The 23,818-nt window shown below is 38.9% G+C and overlaps 2 protein-coding genes across 2 annotated transcripts; both read right to left on the bottom strand.

Annotated features, from left to right (window-relative positions):
• Positions 1 to 6,532: 6,532 nt before the first annotated feature.
• Positions 6,533 to 11,437, bottom strand: LOC109166103 (transcription factor MYB39-like). Its single transcript, XM_019314993.1, has 3 exons — positions 11,305 to 11,437; positions 7,129 to 7,258; positions 6,533 to 6,884 (listed from the first exon to the last, which is right to left on the bottom strand). The coding sequence occupies exons 1-3, from the start codon at positions 11,435 to 11,437 to the stop codon at positions 6,533 to 6,535; spliced, it is 615 nt and encodes a 204-aa protein (XP_019170538.1).
• Positions 11,438 to 15,807: 4,370 nt separating this feature from the next.
• Positions 15,808 to 17,124, bottom strand: LOC109166104 (uncharacterized mitochondrial protein AtMg00810-like). Its single transcript, XM_019314994.1, has one exon. The coding sequence runs from the start codon at positions 17,122 to 17,124 to the stop codon at positions 15,808 to 15,810; it is 1,317 nt and encodes a 438-aa protein (XP_019170539.1).
• Positions 17,125 to 23,818: the final 6,694 nt, after the last annotated feature.

Consider the following 23,818-nt stretch of genomic DNA (forward strand, 5'->3'; position numbering starts at 1 on the left):
AACAATCACACCAACATACGATCTTGGATGTTGTTCAACTTTGGATAGGTAGGTCTTCAACACCGAGCAATCCGTGAGTAGAGTAACTGAAGAAACCTGGCGGCCCCTAAGCCAAGATAAAGCTTCTTTACAGGCTAATGCTTCAGCTGTAATAGCATTTTCACATGGTCGCAACGGACCGTTTATGGCTGCAACGAAATCCCCGCGGTCGTCGAGAAGTACCGCCCCAAAGGCCGCTGCCCAGGACGTCGAAGACCAGGCTGCGTCGACACGGCAGTTGAGGCCGGTCGGCAGCGCCTCGTGGTGCTGCTGTTGGACTGCTGCTGTCGGCCGAGAGAGCCTCCAAGCCGCCACAGCTGCTTCGGCTTGCTTCCACACTGCTTTGGGCGATTCCATGCAGGCTTCCCATACTGCCGTATTTCTGGCGTACCAAATATAGTACAAGACTGCAACAACTGGAATTAAAATATCCATGGTTAGCACAAGCATTGCATTCTGAAACCACTCAATAAAAGTCCCTCCATGCACAGCAGAAATAACAAGGCAAGATTCATTCCAGACATAACACGCATATTGACACTCTATTAGGCAGTGCATAATATCCTCACTAAAATCAAGACACATAGGGCAGGCAAGATCCACATCAACTCTCCTAGAAGCAAGAGTTGTTGTTGTTGGGAGCACACCACTCAACGCTCTCCAGAGGAACGTTTTCCACCTCGGGGGTACATTCAGTTTCCATAGTGCTGGCCATTTTTCAAAACTCGTATTATTATGTATCTCTCCTACAATCATACGGTATGCGCTCTTTACCGAATACATGCCATTAAGTTCCTTATGCCAGTACCAAGTATCCTCATATTCCGGACAGACAGGCACTCTACGAATACGGCTCCCATCCTGGGGGTCAAAAACATCTTGCAAAATATCCTGATCCCAGGTACGAGTATCCGGATCCATCAAACCTGAAACTTTGGAATCATAAATACTATGCGGCAAAGCAGTATGTATTTTATAATCTGAATCAAGTAGCCACGGGTCGTTCCCTATTGTGGTATTCTTCCCATCGCCAATCCGCCTCCTTATACCTCCACAAATGAGACTGTGTGCAGCCATAACACTCCTCCAACAATAACTAGGATTGTTCCCTACAACCGCATTTTTAAAATCAGTCTTGGGGAAATACCTTGCTTTATATACTCTCGTAACCAATGAGTCTGGTTTAGTGAGAAAACGCCAGCCTTGTTTGCCCAACATAGCAAGATTAAATGCCCTCAGATCTTTAAAACCCAGGCCCCCAGCATTTTTAGGCTTACTGAGACGATCCCAAGCCATCCAATGTATACCACTCGCCCCGCCTTTGCTCCAGTAATATCTATTCATAATTCTCTGTAATGCCAAGCAAAGGGAATCCGTTAACAGAAAGACACTCATTGAAAAGGTAGGCATAGACTGAGCTACCGTTTTCAATAGGATCTCTTTTCCTGCCTGCGATAACAACTTTTTATTCCAAGAGCTTAGCCGTTGTTGGATTTTTTCCTCAATATATGCAAACACATGTCTCTTATTTCTTCCAACAAATGAAGGTAATCCCAAATACCTCCCAAAATCAATGGCCTGGACCACCCCCAACAGTGCACTCACCTCTTCTCGTTCCTGGTCCCCAGTATTTTTGCTGAAACAAATACTGGATTTATGGAAGTTAACATACTGACCAGACAACAACTCATAGAGCTCCAGACAACGCCTCACTGCCTCTGCTTCCTGCAAATTTGCCTTAAAGAATAAAAGGCAATCATCTGCAAAAAACAATTGTGAAATGGGTGGGGCACCCCGTGCCACTCTACAACCATGAATGGCTCCCGAAGCCTGTGCCTGCTGCAACATCAATGATAAGCCCTCTGCACATATAATAAAAAGATAAGGAGACAGGGGGTCACCCTGCCTGAGGCCTCTCGTTGGCACTACTACACCACCAACCTTACCATTAATCTGAATATTATACGAAACAGTCGTAACACACATCATAATCAAATTGACCCACTGTTCCGCAAATCCTAGGGCTATCATCATTTGCCTCAAGAAGACCCATTCCATCTTATCATAGGCTTTTGCCATATCAAGCTTTAAAGCCCCCCACCCCATCTTACCACATTGCTTCCTTTTCAGAAAGTGGCCCACCTCCGCAGCAATCAGTATGTTGTCAGTTATCAATCTATCAGGGATGAACGCGCTCTGCGTGTCTGAGATAATAGAATTCATCAATGGTTTCATTCTATTTGCAATCATTTTGGCCATTATTTTGTAAACCACGTTACTTAACGCAATTGGTCTCAAATCCGTAGGATACTCAGGGACCTTTTTCTTCGGGATTAACACCACATTAGAATCATTCAACCCCTCTGGGAACACACCCCCATTCAGACAATTAAGCACAAAGCCAGTCACCTCAGTCCCCAACACCCCCCAAAAGTGTTGGTAAAATCCCGGATTCACTCCATCCGGGCCCGGCGCCTTATCCGGGAACATAGCGAATAGGGCTATCTTCACCTCCTCTGCCTCAAACGGTTTAATTAAGGCTTCATTTTGTACATCATTCACACGGGGTAAAATTGAACCAAAGAAATCACTATGAACCGGGGTAACAGATGATTTAAAAATTCCAGCAAAATAATCAATAATTACTGTATTCATTGCCCCTTTAGACACCCAAACACCATCAGACCTTTTAATCTTAGAAAGGGAATTTTTACGCTTACGAGAAGATGCATACCTATGATAAAATCTGGTGTTGGCATCCGCTCCTCGTAGCCAATGTTGTTTTGCCCTCTGCCGCCAGTACGTATCCTCCTGTGCCTCCAGCTGAGTCAGCTCAGCTCGGATCATATTATACTCTTCCAGCGCCACATGGCCCCTACTCCCTTTTAGTCTCATCAACTTGCCCTGTAACAATTTTATCTGTTTACCAAACATGTGGAAGCGGTCTCCTCCCCATGCCTGCAAACGATCTCTGCATAATTGTAAGGCACTCAACAATCCCTCCCCCTGGGCATCGAACCACGCCTGCTCCACCACCCCCCGGCAACCCGAATCCAGTAACCAAGCCATCTCAAAACGGAACGCTCGTCGACCACCCACCCCATAATCAGCCGGATTTGAGACACTAAGATAAATGGCCGAGTGATCAGACTTACGTGTTAGAATATTGACAACTTTGGCCTCCACCAACAACTCACGCCACTCCATTGTCACCACCACTCTATCAAGCCTTTCCTCTACCCAGTCTTCCGTCCCCTCACCCCTCTCCCATGTATACGGATACCCTTCCATGGGCAACTGCATCAGCCCACATGAGTCTAAAGTCTCGCCAAACCCTCGCAACAAGTTCTCCGGGTGTGGTACCCGACCCCGCTTTTCTGACTGGAAAAGAAGGTCATTGAAATCACCAATCACAACCCATGGTAATGAGGATTGTGTTGCTAATCTCTTCAACAATGCCCAAGATTCACGCCGTCTAGACCTCTGAGGATAACCATAAAAGCAAGTCATACGCCATGGTGGCCTATCATCCACTGTTACCTCCACATCCACATGGTTTTTAGAATAAGTAATTAGTCTGGCCGTATTATTCGATCTCCACAACAAAGCCAATCCACCACGTCTACGCTCCGGGTTCACAAAGAAAACCCCCTCGAACCCCAACTTAACTCGCAATCTCTCCACATGATCACCTTTCACCATCGTCTCAATCAGGAAAACAAAATTCGGCTTCTTACTGGACACCATGTCCACCACCTCACGAACTGTTCGTGGATTGCCCAAGCCACGACAGTTCCAGCATAACGTACTCATTGAGATGGGCGGGACTGCTCCGCAGCTCCCGCCATGTGCAAGTTTTTTGGCACATCTGCCATAGTGACATCCTTTCCCATTCCACTCCTATCCCCCTCATACCCCCCTTCCCTCCTCCTTTTCGAGACTGCCGTGACTGTCGTCTCGGCCCCCTCACCTCCAACTCCCTCAACCCGAGCCAACCCCTTTCCCCTCGAACCAACCATTCGGCCTCCCCCAACCCGTAACCCCTCGGCCACCCTTGGCTGTCCCCCCACCGGAACTAGCCAACTCTCCCCCACCTCCCTCGGTCCCCGAGCACCCCCAACCCTCATATCGGCTCCATACTGATAAAGATCAACCGGCACCGTAGAAACCCGGGCTTTAACACAAAACTTATATGTGTGTCCCATGAGTCCACAAAAAAAAGCAAAAGGAGTGGAGCCTTTCATACCTGAAGTTAATCCAGCACGTTGTTTTATCCCGCTTCATCAATTTCATCCTTCTACGTAACGGTTTATCTACCGGGATCGTTACACGGATCCGGTAGAAAGTTAGCCAATGTGCTCCCAAAAACCTTTCATCATGTTTAACAAAGGTTCCAATATAGTTTCCCATCTGCTCCAGAATCGATAACGATGTATATCCCATGGGAACATCATGAAGCTGTACCCACATATCAACAGAGTCTAACACAACATTCACCGTTAGCACCCCATCATCAACCAAACGGCACACCAGAGTATTATTCTCGAACGCCCATGGTCCGCCATCTAGGACGTAATCTACATCCGTCTTGTGGAAGAAAACGAACAAAAATAGGCCCTTATGTATCTCCGTTACCGTAACCCCCATCACCGGTTGCCAAACCGAAGCCAGAACCTGTCTCATATATTCTAGCTTTATCAGTCTTGCCGTCAAGAATCTGCCCACCACGCTCCACGTCTGCGCCACCGCACTAGCTTCATTCGACTCCCCTTCCACCACCGGCACAAAGCAGTCATCCTCCTCAACAATCGCAACCTCCGCCGTTCGTACTGCCAACTCGTCAACATGCGTCTCATACTCTCCTTCCGCCATGATCGATCTCCGATGAAGATTCAGCACTGCTCTACCCGTTCGTGCGTGAAACAGCGTCGAAATCCGGCGTGAGTAACCGGAGAAAAGAATCAAAGTAGCAAAAACCTAGCCAAACCCTAGGAGAGGAAGCAAAACCCTAGAGTTCTAGAGAGAGATTGCTAAAATTCCAATATAAATAACTATAATTTAAATAACTGCGAATTTCAATGTTTTATCCATGAAAATCTGTTAATAAAGTAAACATCTAGGAATTTAAGGATATTCGAAAGATTATGTAACATAATAACTGGAATTAATAATGATATAGAAAACCTCAACAGATTGATGTCAATCGCACGCAGAAGGAATCCTTATTACCAAACCACAACTGATTACTATTACATTTTAGCTAGCAAATGACATTATTAACTAGCTAGGAGTAATGGTAACCTTTGACTTTAAAAAAAAATCCGCAACTGTTATCTAAAAATGTTTATTTGGTGAATTCCGCATTGTGAAACTAAATGCATAGTAAATTGAAAAATCACAATAAAAAAGTAAAACAACTTAAATTATCTATAGTTGACTAACTTAAATCAAGAAGACCAATAGATAGCTACACAAAAAGTCGAGCTTAACACCTTGTAGTTATCAAGCAAACTCTCTAGACAAGAGTGGTGTTATTGGGCCCACACGGGCGTAACTCAATAGTTTAGTAGACCGTATTTGTGAGAAGAAGCGTTGCTATCGGTATTGATTATTAAAGGCAAATTAAGCTGTGGAACCGTGTCCACCTTGCAAGGTGGACACAGTTCCAAAATTGTTCATAATTATGAATATATAGTTCAAAAATTATGAACATATATTTCTATAATTATGAACATAGAGTTGTGAACATAATTATGAACATATAGTTCTGTAATTATGAATATAGAGATTCAATAATTGTGAATATGAAAGTTAAAAAATTATGAATATATAGTTTTATAATTATGAATATATAGTTCAGTAATTATATATGAACATAGAGTTCTGTAATTGTGAATATAAAATTCAATAATTATGAATATGAAGTTCAAAAATTATGAATATATAGCTTTATAATTATGAACATATAGTTCAGTAATTATGAACATAAAACTGCAAGGTGGACACGGTTCCACAACATAACGATTGATTATTAAAGGGCTGGGCAGACACTAATCCTGGTTTTAGTAAATAATAATCATCCTTATTAAGGTAACTTTTTAGTGATAATTAATTAATTCCCAACTGGTGACGCAACCAGATTAAGGATGCTATCCGCCGCGCCGCAGTTTCTGACGACGCTATCCAAGTATCCGGTGAAGCAATGGGCGCTGAGGTTTTCCGGTAGAATGAAGGTTGGAAACTCTGATAAAGGATCCATTTCCGGGCCAATTATGTCGTCGCCGGTGGTGTTAGGGTTTCCTAAGGTATTCATATTACAAGTACTGCCTTCCAAGTAACACAACAGCATATCATCGCCGAATCCAACAGCGGGGAACGCTGCTAGGTTTTGGTCGGAAAAGTTTAAGGTTGTCGGAGATTGGTCAAGAGCGGCGGCGGAGACAAACATGTCGTCATCGCCTACATTAATGGGTGAAAGTGAAACCCTAGGGTTTCATGCCGTCATCGGCGGCTCAGTCCACGCCGCTTGCCAAGCTTTTAGCACGTCGAGAGTCGGCGGAACTGTGGGCGGCGGCGGAGGCTTGCTCGGCGGCTTGTGGAGAGAGGAACCGAACATGGTGGAGTGGCGGCGAACGAGGCGAGCTTCGGCTTCGAGCCGAGCGGTCTCCCATTGAGCCATGTGGCGGAGGTTGGCGGCTTCCTTGAAGCCGAAGGGATTGCTCTTTGGCTTGTGCGTCGTTGGATCAATTCCCATCTTACTTAGTCTCTTCTTCAAATGTGAATTCCAATAATTCTTTATCCCATTATCTGTTCTCATTGGCAGGTGTGCTGCAATAGCCGACCATCTATACATATTCAAACAAAAATGAATTTCTCAAGTTAGTAAACGGACCCGAGAAGGGGAATATAATAATTACCAAAGAACATAATTGCAAGCAGAGTTTGAATATGGTTAATATAGGTTGGTTTATATCTTTATGATTCGTTACCAAGATCATAAGGCGGGAATTATCAAATGCATACTCTCAAATTGTGTTTGCAAGTTTTCCTAGTCACTATAACAAGAAGGATTTGAATATGATTAGTTACCTATTGCCAAGAAGAGCATGGAGCTGAATGATGGTTTGTTCTTCTTGCCGACTAAACTTCCCTCTTTTAATGTCAGGTCTCAAATAGTTAGTCCATCTCAGTCTGCAGCTCTTTCCACATCTTTTCAGCCCTAAACAAATGTTTCTAGAAAAAGTTAATCCAAACCCTAACTAAGCATACATTATCATATCTATGGATGACAAAGGGTCGGGTGGGGTTGATTCTCAATGCAGGAAAATTTTGTAGTATTTGGGAAAGATTTTGATGAATAGACAAAATAAATAAATAAATAAATAAAAAATAAAAAAAAAGAAGGGAAATGAAAATCTCCTTACTATTTTCAATAAAGAGTTAATTCAATTTTTAGTCCTAATATATATATATATATATATATATATATATATATATATATATATATATATATATATATTATACATGAGCTCAGGTCCCTTCCCCACATTGAGAACATGAAAATAGATCCAAGCTCTATAAATAGAGAGATTAATGCCTCAGATTAAACATATTATCTAGTAAAATCATACACCATGTAATAATAACCAACATAATTACATTAAAACATTCAACTAAAGGCAAATTAGCCCATTTTTGTGCACATTGCATCCGTAAAGATAACAAAGTCTGAATACAGTCCTCCATTCGTGTATATCATCTATTTTTACTTCGTTAATTTATTTGCAAGCACACAATTAAGCCATAATTTGCGACATCTACTGCCATAATTTGGTACTCATCACGTGGAAATGAGATCCCCATTCGTTGTTAAATAGTACAATAGTTATTCAAGGCTGAACCCCAACCCTAAGGGTCCCAGAGGCTAGACCGGTGCTCACTGCGCACAAGGAACCCCCCTCACTGCTGCTGGTGAGACTCGATCCCTGGTCATTCTTTCAAAATTTCACCTCTGTGACCAGTTGAGCTGCCCATGCGGGTAATAGTACAATACAAGCCCAGCCCTGGGCAAGTGCAGGCTGGGCCCTTGCCCAGGGCCCACCTCTAGAAAGGGCCCAGTATAATATAATACATTGTATATATATTAAAAATTAAAAACTGCATTTATCGATTTATGATTTTCTGAAGTTGAGGAGTGGAGGAGCGGAAGAGACAACCACAGTCTCGCACTCGCGCCGCCCAACGAGTGCCCAGGAGTCGCGTCTCAACCAGCAACCATCCAAAGCTTCTTAACATCTAAAACTAAAGTAATTTAGTAAACCTACATATTACAATCTTACATGGGAAATCGGCAATCTGCTAACCTGGATCAGATAATCGCTGGGCCAATGTCGAGGCTTCGGCCGCTTCTCATAATCGCTAGGCCACCGCAAATCTGCAATTTGCAATGGCCTAATTGCCGACCAACGGAGTGACCAACACCTTTAATTAATTGTTCAAGGGTATTCTTTTTGTATAACTGTATTCAAAATATATTATTCTATTATGTTTGACTCTCTGGACTCTTATTTTTCTCATTCTCTGCAAACTGCAATTGTTCAAAATACACTGAATAGCCTCTAATTAGTAATTATATATCTAAATTCTCTGGATATTATTTGTAAACTGCCGAATTGTATTTTAATTCCATCAATTAAACTAATAGGTATTCCAATTGTCTTTTAATTCTATTTAACCAGTTAACCTTCATAATTAGGAATTTTATCTGTCTTTTAATTCTATTTGAGATTTGGGATTCTTAACTAGTTAAACTTAAGAATTAGGAATTTTATTTGTCTTTTAATTCTATTTAGTATTCTGTGTAAAATGAAATTGTAAATTTAGTAATTTTATTATTTGAAGATTGATTTTATTTTGGTTTTAAATTTCTTTATTCATTTATTTATGAAGGAATTGAAGGTATATGTTGACTAGATCTATGAAGTATACGAACACGATTTATATACAGAATGTTCACAATTTACCTACGGAATATTCAAAATTTTATATTGACTATTCACAATTTACATACTAAATGTTTACAATTTTATATATTGAATATTTACAATTTTATATAATAAATATTCACAATTTACATACTGAATGTACACAATTTAAATTGTGAACATTCAGTATGTAAATTGTGAATATTCAGTATATAAATTGTGTATTTTGACCCGGATCTACCTTGCAAAGTGGAGCCGGGTGTGGCATAACTGTCTCCATAGGGCCCTTTTTCCTTATTTGCCCCGGGCCTATAAAATGATAGGACCGGCCCTGGTACAATAGTTATGCTGTGGAAATATGTTGATCATGCACATGGTAAACACAGAGGTAGATTTATAATTTTTTTTTTTTGAAAACGTAGATTCATAATTTTGTTTTTATTTTTTATTTTTTGTTAACGAGATAGATCCATAATTTCTAAGCTGTAGATTCATAATTTCTATACTGTAGATTCATAACATCTATACTATAGATTCATAATTTCTATACTGTAGATTCATAATTTCTGTACTGTAAATTCATAATTTCTATACTGTAAATTCATAATTTATATACTGTAGATTCATAATTTCTATACTGTAGATTTATAATTTCTGTACTGTAGATTTATAATATCTGTAATAACAAATGAAAAACAAAATTATGAATCTACGTTTTCAAAAAAAAAAAAAAATTATGAATCTACAGTATAGAAATTATGAATCTACCCCTGTGCTCACCATACGCATGGTGAACACGTTTTCACAGCATAATTTGCGTAAATAGTATAGTACGGCCTGAGTGAGGCAAAACTCTTGCTCGAAAGAGCCCACCCCATCCAGGCATCCATTATCCAATCATTATTACATGGACCATGGTCCGCACAATTATGTGCACCATAAATACAAATTACATTTTCAAAATATATTAAAGGTAATATTATTTGTCTATGTAAAGTATATTTTTTAAAAGTGCATTATTTTTGTACTGAAAGTACATTATTTTATATACTATCAAATAATGTACCTTCAGTATACAAATAATGTACTTATAGTATATTAAAAATGTACATGAAATTCATGATCCACACAGCTATATGGACCATGGTCCACACAATAATTTAATTTGCCTTGTCCAAGATTTTTTGAGGCGCAATACTTTAATTTCTACTTGTCTTCTCATTAATAACATTTGTTCTAGTTTTGTCGTTGTATTTGTATGAATTATTTTGGTCGATACTTGAAAATTACAACATAGGTGTCTTTATTATGTTATACGACAGTTTGGCTCCAACTTCCAAAAGATATATATAAATAATAATATATATCTGGTTTGAGAAATAATAAAATTGTATCTACGTAAATCACGTACTACATGTAAATTATTTTGGTCGATACTTGAATTACAACATAGGTGTCTTTATTATGTTATACGACAGTTTGGCTCCAACTTTCAAAAGATATATATAAATAATAATATATATCTGGCTTGAGAAATAATAAAATTGTATCTACGTAAATCATGTACTACATGTAAATAATATAATGCAGTAGTTTATGTAGAGTAACTTAAATTAAGACTTTTGAGAGATGTTTTCTCCTCTTCCGACGTTAGGTCTTTCCAATCGACGGGAAAACTTGCCTTCCCATATGATTGTCATGCCTATCTTGTCCTTCCGGTTATACTCAAATTGGTTCTTCCGAAATTTAAGTCATGTTGTACTCACACCCATATTTCTCAATTAACTTTCTACCAATCTTAAAATAATATATATAAATCCACAACACCTCAATTATTATTTAAGCTTTCATGGTAATACACAAATGCAGGCCTTTAAAACCATGCACAATATGTAAGTGCACTTACAATAGCATATGTGTGCACATATGAACCCGAAAACAATAACAACAGACACCACTTTGACATAAATGATTATATGCACACGATGCCGGATTCCGTGCATACTACTGTCAACATACTTGAATTAATTGTGCACACTGAAAAGAAGCATAAACACAATCCTGAAATGCACAAAACAGTGGTGGCTCTACAATGCAGTGTCCCACCCAGCTTATTGGCCTCTTTTATTCAATGAGTCGGTCTATTATAAACAACAAATGTTGATTTATTTCCTTGTGAGTTAGAATTGCAAGGTAAAGTTTATTCGTGTATGCTTTTGGACAGTGACTTCTAACTTTTCATTGATAGCCTAAAGAAAGAAAGAAAGAATGTATAGGATACCAGCTTTTGAAGGCAAAGCATGCCAGCTTCCATGGCCGTACTGCTGAACGTAAGCAACCAGCTTCTGGTCTTCATCAGGTGTCCACGGCCTTTTCTTCAACCCTACGTTTTCAAAGCATGGTGAGCTTCCCATTCTCAACCCTAGCTTGGCTTGCTCAGTCTGTCTATATAGAAAGAGAAAGAAAAGAAAGAGAGAGAGAGAGAGAGAGAGAGGGTGGGGAAGTGCTTAGGTCACAGGAAGCTAAGTGGACGTTATATAACAGAGAAGAGGTAGGAATATAATATGGTCTTTGTACAACCTATTTAATCATACTTCCATTCTATAGTCTCATTATTTTCTACTTTTTATGATGTGGCATGTGTTGATTGCTAAGATCATTATTTTTATTCATTCTTTTTTTTTTTCTCTAATAGAATTTGAATACTTAATGAGAGTATAAGTTGAGAATAGATTTTTGGTCTCCAAGTAGTATTTTTGTAAAAAAAATAAAAATAAAAATAAAAATAGAAATAGATAGAGAAATAATAAGGGTGTGTTTGGTTGACAAGTTTAGGTCTAAGTAATGAGTAACAAAGTGATTGTTATAGTTTGATTGATAGGTTTTAAAACACTACTATGGGTTTCAAATACTCCCTTAATTGAAAACCCCATACCCAAATAAAATAAGAGTATCATCCCATTTCATTCCCTTATTCCTTCTCATCCCCTTTGATTAGTGCTTTTAGATTTTTGTTTTTATTTTTTTTTGTTCATATTGGTATTTTGGATGTCTTTATATTAGAATCAATTGTGTTGATTTTGTGTTCTTTGTATTTTTAAAAATTTTATTCCCATTATATGATCATATATAACCAAACAACATTATTGATAATCATTCTCATTCCACTTTACTATCAAACATGCAAAATACTTTTCACTAAAACCCATTATTATTACAAAGTATTTAATACCCATTTTGATTCCAATTTTCATGTGCAAATCAAACATACCCTAAGATAATAACGAAATAAATTGCGACATCTACTGCCATAATTTGGTACTCATCACGTGGAAATGAGTATGAGATGCCCATTCGTTGTTAAATAGTATACTACGGCGGTACGGCCTAATAAATAAGGATGGAGTGAGGCAGAACTGTCATTTCATTTCCTCTACTTTGTGCCACACCAATAAAATGTCGACACCAGTGACAAGGGTAGGCGCAATATTTTAATTTCTAATTCTACAGGTACTTTGGCAGTTGCAATATTTTAATTTCTACTTGTCTTCTCATTCGTTTTATCGTTGTATTTGTTGATTATTCTGATCCATACTTGAATTATAACATAGGTGTCTTTATTACGTTATACGACAGTTTGGCTCCTACTTCCAAAAGATATATATAAATAACAATATATATCGAGCTTGAGAAATAATAAAATTGTATATACGTAAATCACGTAGTGCATGTTGATGGACAATTTAATTAAGTCCTCGCAAGTGCACGAGTCAGTGTAGTGATAGTGTGCAAAGGCAAGGGTCGATCCCACAGGGAATTGATATTATGCAATTTAATAACTAAAAAGAGTGGAAAGAAAAGACTTTAACATAAAGTTTTAATTGCAGTTAATAAAAATTGGATAATTTAAGGTACTAGGATTAAATGCCAAAGATAACGATCAATTAAATTCAGGAAATTAAACAATGAATAATTGAATCAAAATTTAAAGGTGAACAAATAAATTATCGAGAAGCAAAAAAAATCAAAGAACAATTAAACCTGAAAAGCATAAGAACATGAATTTAAAAGGTATGGTGTTTACTCAATACTTCTCTCAAACAGACTAATAAATACTAAATTGGTCGAATTGAACTTAAATATACGAATCATGGGGAAAAACTTAATCAATTGTATTGGCAACATAAAAACCTAAGTTAATGCAAAACTTTCTTGGCGATTTCTATCACATTCCCAGAAGACAAATGCTTAGCAATGCATAGTGACTCAGTAGCAACAAGTTCAGGCAACATCAACTTTCAAAAGACTAATCACAATCTAATTTGCAATTAAACACTAAATAAGATGGCAATTAACAATCTAATTTGCAATTAATAAGCACTAAATAATATGACAATTAACAATAATGGGTGAAGAGAAGGAAAACAATTACCAGTATAACTTTACTGCTAACCAAAAAGATTGCTTAGATAACCAAGAAACTGAACCAACACAACTCACAAAACATAATATTTCAATCACTAATTAAGTAAACTAATGATAATAAGAGTAAGGAGAATGGAAATTGCCGTATAACTATCGTTGCTGCACAGACCACCAATTTGTTGCCGCCAGGAGAACTTGCCGTCACGACCGGAAGAGAAGTTGCCGATCAGAATTCGCCGACCACCAAACCAGAATTACTGTCCGCCAAAGATTCGTACGGCCAAACACTGGAAATCACCTCCGACCGGAACTGGTCCGGAGTGAACTTGATGATCCCCTTCCTCGAACGCGCATGTATTTATATTGTTTGAACCCAACAATTTTCTCAAGTTCTACGCTATAGTCGGTCAAAGCTCCGAGCAGTCACCATGCCCGAAGGAGATGCTCTTCTTCCGTTCGTTGTTTTGACTGGTCGTTGTTGAAAGAGTCTCAACCAAGAAATAATTATTACTAATTAAATAAAATACATCTTATTAAAAGCTTAAATATGTTAGAGTCCATATATAACTAATCTACAATTACTACTAAAACCAATTATTAATATATTATTATTAAATTAGAATCAAAGAATTATTGAACTGACAATTCTTATAACAAAACTAAATTAATAACAAAAACAACCCAAAAATTAAACAATATTAATAAAAACTACTTATAACAATAATAAGTAAAATAACTAAAATAAGATAAAAAATAATCAATTATTTGCAACTTAACTATAAAAAATTATTTAAAGTAACAACAAAAATAATGTTTATCACATGTAAATAATATAATGTAGTAGTTTACGGAGAGTGACTTAAATCAAGACTTTTGAGAGATGTTTTCTCTTCTTCAGACGTTACGTCTTGCCTTCCGATATGCTTGCCATGCCTATCTTGTCCCTCCGGTTACACTCAAATCGGTTCTTCCGAAATTTAAGCCATGTTTCACTTACACCCATATTTCCCAATTCCAATTAACTTTCTACCAATCTTAAAATAATATATATAACTCCACAACACCTCAATTATTATTTAAGCTTTCATGGTAATACAGATGAAACATTAATCTCCATTACTAATTTACTATATAACTCCCCAACACTCATTTACCATTTTAGTTTAACTTTTATTTCGTATATGCGTGAATTGTTTTCGCTTCGTACTTTTTTTTTTCTAGCTTCCTTCTAATGTTGTTTCCTTCTAGTCTTGCTTTCTTGCGATCTTTGAACAAATACCTTCACTACTGAAAATTATGGAATTTCCGACCACCTGAAAGTGATCATAAATCAAGTCAAAAGTCTTGTTCCGACCACTTTTGATATCCGAAAAAACCTTTGTTGATATTTCCGACCACTTTTTACTTTCAATTTGATTTAAGATTACTTTTAGGTGGTCGGAAATTCTATAATTTCCAATAGTGTTTTTTGATTCATTTCCTTCCGAAATTTAGAAAAGAAATAATCATTGAGTTTGATTTACAAGAGATAATTCCAATCATTTAGAAAATAAATTTCAGTCAGTCTGTAATCCTTGTACGATTGGTTTTGTATCATCAAAATGCTAACAACGTAATTCCTATCAATTTCTCCTTTTATTTTTTATTATTTTTTATAGCGAAGCGCTAACACCGCTAAGTACAAAATATTGGAATGGTCTAGTGAACCATACTCACTCACACAATCAATGATTCAATGTCTTATGCCAGTTAAGACTTTTGAGAGATGTTTTCTTTTCTTCCGATGACTTCTTCCGGCGTCAGGTCTTTCCTACTTACAAGAAAATTTGCCTTTCGATACGATAGTCACACTGATCTGATCTTGTCCTTCCGGTTACACTCAAACCGCTTCTTCCGAAATTTAAGTCATGAAAATTCAATCTTTCAATTCAGTTGCAACAGAGAGAGATTACACGAGTGTATATCTCAGTACACCTCTAATCTCTCCTATCTATTAGGATACAAACTAAAGACTACTTCTAAAGCCACAAAATATAAACTATATATTATAAAACAAATAACAATAATAATAACACTGCTCAAACACCCCCTCAAGCACAAGGCTGGTGAGAAACCACATTGAGCTTGTCTCGTAGAGCCACGAACCGTGCCCCTGGTAGTGGTTTGGTGAGGATGTCAGCTAGCTGGTCTTTAGTCGAAACAAAATTAACCACAAACTCCCCTGATGCTACTTTATCGCGAACGAAGTGGTAATCAATCTCAACATGCTTCGTTCTGGCGTGAAAAACTGGATTAGCGCACAGGTATGTGGCCCCTAAATTATCACACCACAGACTGGACGGCTGACCCGTATGCAGGCCTAGCTCACGGAGAAGGGATACAACCCACGTACCTCAGCTGCCACATCTGCTAAGGCCTTGTACTCTGCTTCTGTGGACGACCGGGCCACAGTCCGTTGTTTCCGGGAAAGCCAGGAAATGAGATTGGTCCCGAGAAAGACTGCATACCCACTGGTGCTCTTCCTATCTACCGGACAACCAGCCCAATCGGAGTCGGAATATGCCTGTACTGACGTGGAAGTGGAAGCCGATAGCCGGAGCCCGTAATCCATAGTGCCCTTGACATACCGTAACACACGCTTGACCATGGCCCAGTGATCAACGGTCGGTGAGTGCATGAATTGACATAAGCGGTTGACAGCATAAGATAAGTCAGGACGAGTGATGGTCAGATACTGCAGTGCGCCAACTATACGACGATACTGAGTAGGATTATCGAACAGCTCGTCAGACGGGGTTACTGCTTGCGTCGTGGAAGCTGGAGTTGCTAGAGGCTTGCAATCTGTCATCCCTGCCCGATTCAATAAATCATTCATATAACGCCTTTGCGATAAGATCATTCCTGCACTCGTGTGTATTGTTTCAATGCCTAAGAAGAAGCCCGGTTTGCCAAGGTCCCTGACTTTAAAAGTTGTAGCCAAACGGTTTAGTAAGGTGTTGACCAAAGTAGGATTACTGCCCATCATGATGATGTCGTCTACGTAGACCAGGAGGTAGACACGAGACCCATCCGAGACGTAGTAGAATAGAGAAACATCCGTCTTCGATGCACAGAACCCTGTAGTGAGTAAGAAATCATGCAAGCGTTTGAACCAGGCCCGAGGTGCCTGCTTCAGACCATAGAGAGACCGCTGGAGCAAACAAACGTGATCTGGGTGTGCTGGATCTTCATACCCAGGTGGTTGGTTCATGTAGACTGTCTCGGCTAAGTGCCCATTTAGGAAGGCATTGTGGACATCTAGCTGCCGTAGAGTCCAGCTGTGGGTGATGGCCAGCGACAGTAGCATGCGCACCGTGGTTGGTTTAACCACCGGGCTGAAAGTGTCGAAGAAGTCTTCGCCCGCTACCTGATTGAAACCCTTGGCAACAAGGCGTGCCTTGTGCCGCTCAACCGTGCCATCAGCCGTACGCTTCGTACGGAACACCCACTTGCATCCGATTATATTCATATCCAGTGCAGGTGCAACAAGCTGCCAGGTGTTGTTATGGAGAAGAGCGTTGAACTCTTGGTCCATAGCATCCCGCCAGTGTGGGTGGCCCACAGCTTGTGAGTAACACGTTGGGTCCGTTGTTACAGTTACCAAGGCTTGAAATTCCTCATTAGTGCCCTGAGTCATGTGACGCAGCCGCATGCTGTGGTCCCTTTCCTGAGGTTGAGTCCTACCTCGGCCTCGATCCCGACCCCGACCCCGACCTCATCCCCGAGTCGCTAGGGTAGCAGGCTCAATGGCTAGAAGCGGGATCTCCTGGGCTAGCGGAATAGGGCTAGAGTCATGTGGCTCCACTGTAGGAACATGCGCAGACGTGATAGCGGGCACTGGAACTATCGGTCCAGAAGCCCATGGCGCGGGTTGTGGCTCATTAACCCGCGTTGTTGTACCTGCGGCAAAAGAGAAAATTGTCTCGTCAAAGCGCACATGGCGACAGATGTAAGTTTTCCCACTCGATAGGTCCATGCATCTATACCCTCGAAAAGACGGAGGGTAGCCAAGGAAAACACAGGGAGTGGAACGAAACTCTATCTTGTGCCGATTGTACGGCCTTAGATAGGGGTAGCATAAGCACCCAAAGACTCGTAAGAATTGATAAGGTGGTAACTTTTTGTGGACACGGAAGTATGGGCTTTCAAATTGTAAAGCCGAGGACGGGAGATAATTAATTAGACACGTGGCTGTTTCGAATGCGTGGTCCCAATATTGTTGCGGGACCGACCCTTGGGCCATTAGAGCCAGACCTGTTTCAACGACATGCCTGTTACGGCGCTCAACTCGTCCATTTTGTTCGTGCGTGTATGCACAGGATTGGCGATGATTAATGCCAAGGGACTGGAGGGTAGTATGCAATTTTCGGTACTCACCCCCTAAGTCCGACTGAATCGATTTGATAGAGCGCGAGAACTGCCGCTCTACCAACACGCGAAACGTTTCAAATATTTTATAAATGTCTGATTTTACCCTTAATGGATAAAACCAGCAATAACGGGAGTAATCGTCAACAAACAAAAGAAAATAGCGATAACCGCTAGACGAGAGTACTGGAGCTGGACCCCAGATGTCTGTATACCATAAGTCTAAAATATTTTCGCTAGAATCACTGACCCTATCTAATTTAAACCTAGAAGACTTGCCGAGATGACAAGCAGTACATGACCCGAAACTATTATTAATTTTGGTGACCGGACAATGTTGAAGGATTTTATTCTGGACCAAACTGTGAGGATGCCCGAGCCTACGGTGCCAGGTTGATGGTGTAGCACGAGTAGTCACGAACGCGAACTGACTCCGAGACATTGGAAGCTTGTATAGTCCTCCGGAGGTGTGGCCTTTAAGAAGCACCTCCTGAGTTGTGGAATCCTTCACAAAAAAATGATGATTATGAAATTCAAAAAAAACACCATTTTCGTTAGCGAATTTTTGAACTGATAATAACGGAACTGTTAATTTCGGGACGTGTAAAATATTAGATAGAGATAAGTGTTTGGATTTTGACGGGATTGATGCATGGCCCACTCGGGAGATAACTAAACCTGTACCGTTTCAAACTCTGAGTGTATCCGGGCCGGTGTAATCTTCAGATGAGGCCATCATGCCAGCATCTGGAGTTGCATGCGCCGTGGCACCCGTATCGGGTGATGTTATCACATATTTGCTTGTTATTATAGTTATTTTTGAATCATCACAGTGATTAAGTTCTTTAATTTTATCTATTTAATACATATTTTCCTTGCTATTATCATTTAATTATGGTTCACACTTGTTTTGAATGTTTTACGGTGTTTGTTAGTGTTTTTGAACCATTCTAGGTCAAAGATATGAGCAAGGGAAGTTCAAGGATGAGTTTTGAGCAATTTTGGACAAGTTCGGTGCCCAGAGGACTCGACGCGTCGAGCTAAAGGCTCGACACGTCGAAAATTTCCAGAAAGTCTTCCGATCGAGACCATCAGGTCTCGACGCGTCGAGCTAGGGATTGGCAACAATCTAGAATAAACTTCCCCTAATAAGTTCCCCTTTCCCAAGGACCAACCATTAGGTGCAATCGTGTGTGCCCTAATTTATGCCCCAACTCCCATTGGTGACACAAACATGGCTATGAAGCTAGTAATTATGGCCATTAATTACAAGCATCAAACAATATTATCACGATTGCAACACAAGTATTAAACCCAAATAATAATATATTAAAGAAACTGAGAGCTCAGGCACATAGGTTCATAAACACTTTTACCCAAGAATCTCTAAAGAATTTAGCCAAGCATGACTAAATTATACATAGCAAATATAAATAAAGAATTACAAATCATCAAAAGAGTACAAGAATTAACCAGACGATTTTCCCAAATCTCCCTAGTCTTCTTCTTGCTTTCCAAGACAACTTGTGGCTCTTGATTTGATGCGTAGTATATTTGCAAACAAATAATTCTCGGAGTACGAGTTATCGATCCACAGGGAAGTGGTTGTATCAAGCACTAGTTACTAACTTATTCATTAGAGCTAATCCTAACAATTACTTAGATGATTGATTGGCATAAAATAAATAAAATAAAACAGAGGTTCAGGATTTTGAAAACAATTAGAGAGAAGTTGAGATTCATGGGATTCAAGTATTTAATCACCTAGTGCCAATTATCGTTTGCAATATTTAGTTTGGAATTAAGATTTGTGTGGGAATGCAAAGTGGAATCGAATTACTCCCGTAATCTCTATTCCTAGTGAATTTCCACTCCCATGGCTTAAACACCCAATAAGATCAAAGATCAGCATTCAATTATTCCTAATTACTACCATCTCCCGATTGGCAACAATCTAGAATAAACTTCCCCTAATAAGTTCCCCTTTCCCAAGGACCAGCCATGTTTGTGTCACCAATGGGAGTTTGTGTCACCAATGCGCCAATTTGATGCGTAGTATATTTGCAAACAAATAATTCTCGGAGTACGAGTTATCGATCCACAGGGAAGTGGTTGTATCAAGCACTAGTTACTAACTTATTCATTAGAGCTAATCCTAACAATTACTTAGATGATTGATTGGCATAAAATAAATAAAATAAAACAGAGGTTCAGGATTTTGAAAACAATTAGAGAGAAGTTGAGATTCATGGGATTCAAGTATTTAATCACCTAGTGCCAATTATCGTTTGCAATATTTAGTTTGGAATTAAGATTTGTGTGGGAATGCAAAGTGGAATCGAATTACTCCCGTAATCTCTATTCCTAGTGAATTTCCACTCCCATGGCTTAAACACCCAATAAGATCAAAGATCAGCATTCAATTATTCCTAATTACTACCATCTCCCGATTGGCAACAATCTAGAATAAACTTCCCCTAATAAGTTCCCCTTTCCCAAGGACCAACCATTAGGTGCAATCGTGTGTGCCCTAATTTATGCCCCAACTCCCATTGGTGACACAAACATGGCTATGAAGCTAGTAATTATGGCCATTAATTACAAGCATCAAACAATATTATCACGATTGCAACACAAGTATTAAACCCAAATAATAATATATTAAAGAAACTGAGAGCTCAGGCACATAGGTTCATAAACACTTTTACCCAAGAATCTCTAAAGAATTTAGCCAAGCATGACTAAATTATACATAGCAAATATAAATAAAGAATTACAAATCATCAAAAGAGTACAAGAATTAACCAGACGATTTTCCTAAATCTCCCTAGTCTTCTTCTTGCTTTCCAAGACAACTTGTGGCTCTTGATTTCTCTCCTTCTTGTCTCCAAGAATCTCTGAATTCTCTCGGTCTTCCAAATTTTGAAAAGTTTAGATAAATTGTGACATTCTCTCTTTTTGATTAATTTTTCCATATCACTTCTTTGTTAGCCATCACCCGTAGCCCCATTACAAGCTTAATAAAGTCCTATTTGATCTCAGCATGTATTCTTAGATTTGATCTAGGGGAGTATGAAAGGCAAGCCTATGGGATCTCATTCATGAACCGTGTCTTGCATAATCTCAACTGAGTACTTGTACACACTTGGTCCTCACACACTTTAAATTCTTGATGCTTGGTTATTGGCTTGGAAATGGGTCTCTTATGTGCCAAACTAATTTGATTCTTGAAGCTTGTTGTTTTGTAGCAAGTGGGTTGGTGGTTTGAAAGGTTGTGCAAGAGAGAGCATGAGTAATTTGTATGTTTTGATTGTGATTTTATTCCTTGGTTTTGCTTGAGGACAAGCAAAAGCCTAAGTGTGAGGTGGTGATGTTATCACATATTTGCTTGTTATTATAGTTATTTTTGAATCATCACAGTGATTAAGTTCTTTAATTTTATCTATTTAATACATATTTTCCTTGCTATTATCATTTAATTATGGTTCACACTTGTTTTGAATGTTTTACGGTGTTTGTTAGTGTTTTTGAACCATTCTAGGTCAAAGATATGAGCAAGGGAAGTTCAAGGATGAGTTTTGAGCAATTTTGGACAAGTTCGGTGCCCAGAGGACTCGACGCGTCGAGCTAAAGGCTCGACACGTCGAAAATTTCCAGAAAGTCTTCCGATCGAGACCATCAGGTCTCGACGCGTCGAGCCATAGCTCGACGCGTCGAGAATGACGCGAAGAATTACTCATGCGGCAAAGCTTACTGCATGGTGGGCTGCAATGTTGGAGCAACAATTATTCCCTAATCATTGGGACACTCCTTCCTAAGTCAAAGCTTGCTAGCTATAATAACATTCCAACCAAAATAGTGGAACGGCAATTTCTTATTTTAAATATAGGAATTATAATTTGAGTCCAATTTTGTACAAGATTCCTATTTCATCTCAACTTTGTACCCACTATAAAATCCCTCCTTCCTCAACCCTAAAGACACGGAGAGATTTTTAAAGTTCTTTGTAGACAAGAAAGAGAGAAATCAAGAGGCTCAAATCGTCTTTGGAAGCAAGGAGGAAGCCAGGGAGATTTGGGAGAATCGCTTGGTTAATTCTTGTACTCTTCTGATGATTTGTAATCCTTTATTCATATTTGCTATGTATAATTTAGCCATGCTCGGCTAAATTCCTTAAGGATTTTTGGGTGAATTTGTTTATGAACCTATGTGCCTAGTTCGTTAATTTCTTAATATATTTATGTTTGGTTTTATGATTTGTGTTGCAATCTTGTTTTAATCTGTTGTTGTTGGTAGTTAAAGGCCTAAATTACTAGCTTCACAGTCATGTTTGTGTCACCAATGGGAGTTGGGGCATAAATTAGGGCACACACGATTGCTCCTAATGGTTGGTCCTTGGGAAAGGGGAACTTATTAGGGGAAGTTTATTCTAGATTATTGCTCATCGGGAGATGGTAGTAATTAGGAATAATTGAATGCTGATCTTTGATCTTATTGGGTGTTTAAGCCATGGGAGTGGAAATTCACTAGGAATAGAGATTACGGGAGTAATTCGATTCCACTTTGCATTCCCATACAAATCTTAATTCCAAACCAAATATTACAAACGTTAATTGGCACTAGGTGATTAAACATTGTGACCCCAAGAATCCTATTTTGCTCTATTGTCTACAAAACCTTGCTACTTATTTTATTCTGCTTGTTATTTTATGCAATCAATCAACCTTCAAGTTTTGTTCAGACTAGTTTCATATGAGTAACCTAGTAGCTAGTGATTAGTACACCACCTCTCTGTGGTTCGACAACCCGAATACTCCGGGTATTATTTGTTTGCCCCAAATTACAGCAATCAAATTGGGAGGAATCATTAATTTGGGGATATTTCTAAAATTTTTAAAATTTTTGCTTTTGCTTGGATGACTCATATGCTATTTTTGGTGAATAAGTTACTTGTCTTAGCATGCAGTTACAATTACTCTCTCTTGTTGGTTTGTGGTTTGTTTTAGTGGTGCTTGCTGCATCTCAATTTGTGATGGACGATTTGAGGTGTAACACATATTTGATCTATTCCCTTGCCAATAGCTTTGTTAACCACTTAATAATTGGATTAATCCTTGATCTTGTGTTTTGCATTGCTAGTGAAGGCTTATGTGAGATTCCGGTCATGGGTGTTTTGCTAGAACTTGCCTCATTACTCCCTAAGCGATGTCTAAGTTTTGCATGTTTTGAAGTGATTTAGGCCATTATTGTTTAGCCATAGCCTTTAAACCTGTCCCTATATATATTTTATCCTTCGTATCCCCATTGCGCCTTTTGTTTGTTCAAATAAGTGCTAAGCACTTATCCCCTCTTTGTGATTGTTTTTCTTTGATTTACCCCATTATTATAACCCTTAGCCCGTGGCCAAATATTTCCCTTCCACCCTTGAGAGAATGAAACTTTTATCTTTATCTTTTCCGTAAGAAGAGTTTTATGGAGTTGTGCTACGAAAAAAAGCAGCTAGTGTTACAAATGTTCAAGTGTGGAGGTCATGAAAGTTTGGATTAAAATTATCTTGCTATATCCAAAAGAAGTCCAAAGACAAAGAAAAGAATGAAAAGAAAAAAAAAAGAGATTGAAAGTTTTTGAGTTTGGATCCCCACTTTACCAAAGAGTTGCTCAGTTCTTAAAAGAAATTTGCTCCTTGGAATTATGATTATCTCATCTCTTCCAAATTTTGAAAAGTTTAGATAAATTGTGACATTCTCTCTTTTTGATTAATTTTTCCATACCACTCCTTTGTTAGCCATCACCCGTAGCCCCATTACAAGCTAAATAAAGTCCTATTTGATCTCAGCATGTATTCTTAGATTTGATCTAGGGGAGTATGAAAGGCAAGCCTATGGGATCTCATTCATGAACCGTGTCTTGCATAATCTCAACTGAGTACTTGTACACACTTGGTCCTCACACACTTTAAATTC

This window comes from Ipomoea nil, unplaced genomic scaffold, assembly GCF_001879475.1.
Source record: "Ipomoea nil cultivar Tokyo-kokei standard unplaced genomic scaffold, Asagao_1.1 scaffold3087, whole genome shotgun sequence".
NCBI classification, from domain to species: domain Eukaryota; kingdom Viridiplantae; phylum Streptophyta; class Magnoliopsida; order Solanales; family Convolvulaceae; genus Ipomoea; species Ipomoea nil.

Coding starts and splice junctions, on each gene's coding strand:
- LOC109166103 (XM_019314993.1), bottom strand. CDS start 11,437: ATGGGAAGCTCACCATGCTTTGAAAACGTAGGGTTGAAGAAAAGGCCG. Junction 7,259..11,304: donor TGCTTTGCCTTCAAAAGCTG/GTATCCTATACA, acceptor ACATTTGTTTAG/GGCTGAAAAGATGTGGAAAG. Junction 6,885..7,128: donor CATGCTCTTCTTGGCAATAG/GTAACTAATCAT, acceptor GAATATGTATAG/ATGGTCGGCTATTGCAGCAC.
- LOC109166104 (XM_019314994.1), bottom strand. CDS start 17,124: ATGACTCAGGGCACTAATGAGGAATTTCAAGCCTTGGTAACTGTAACA.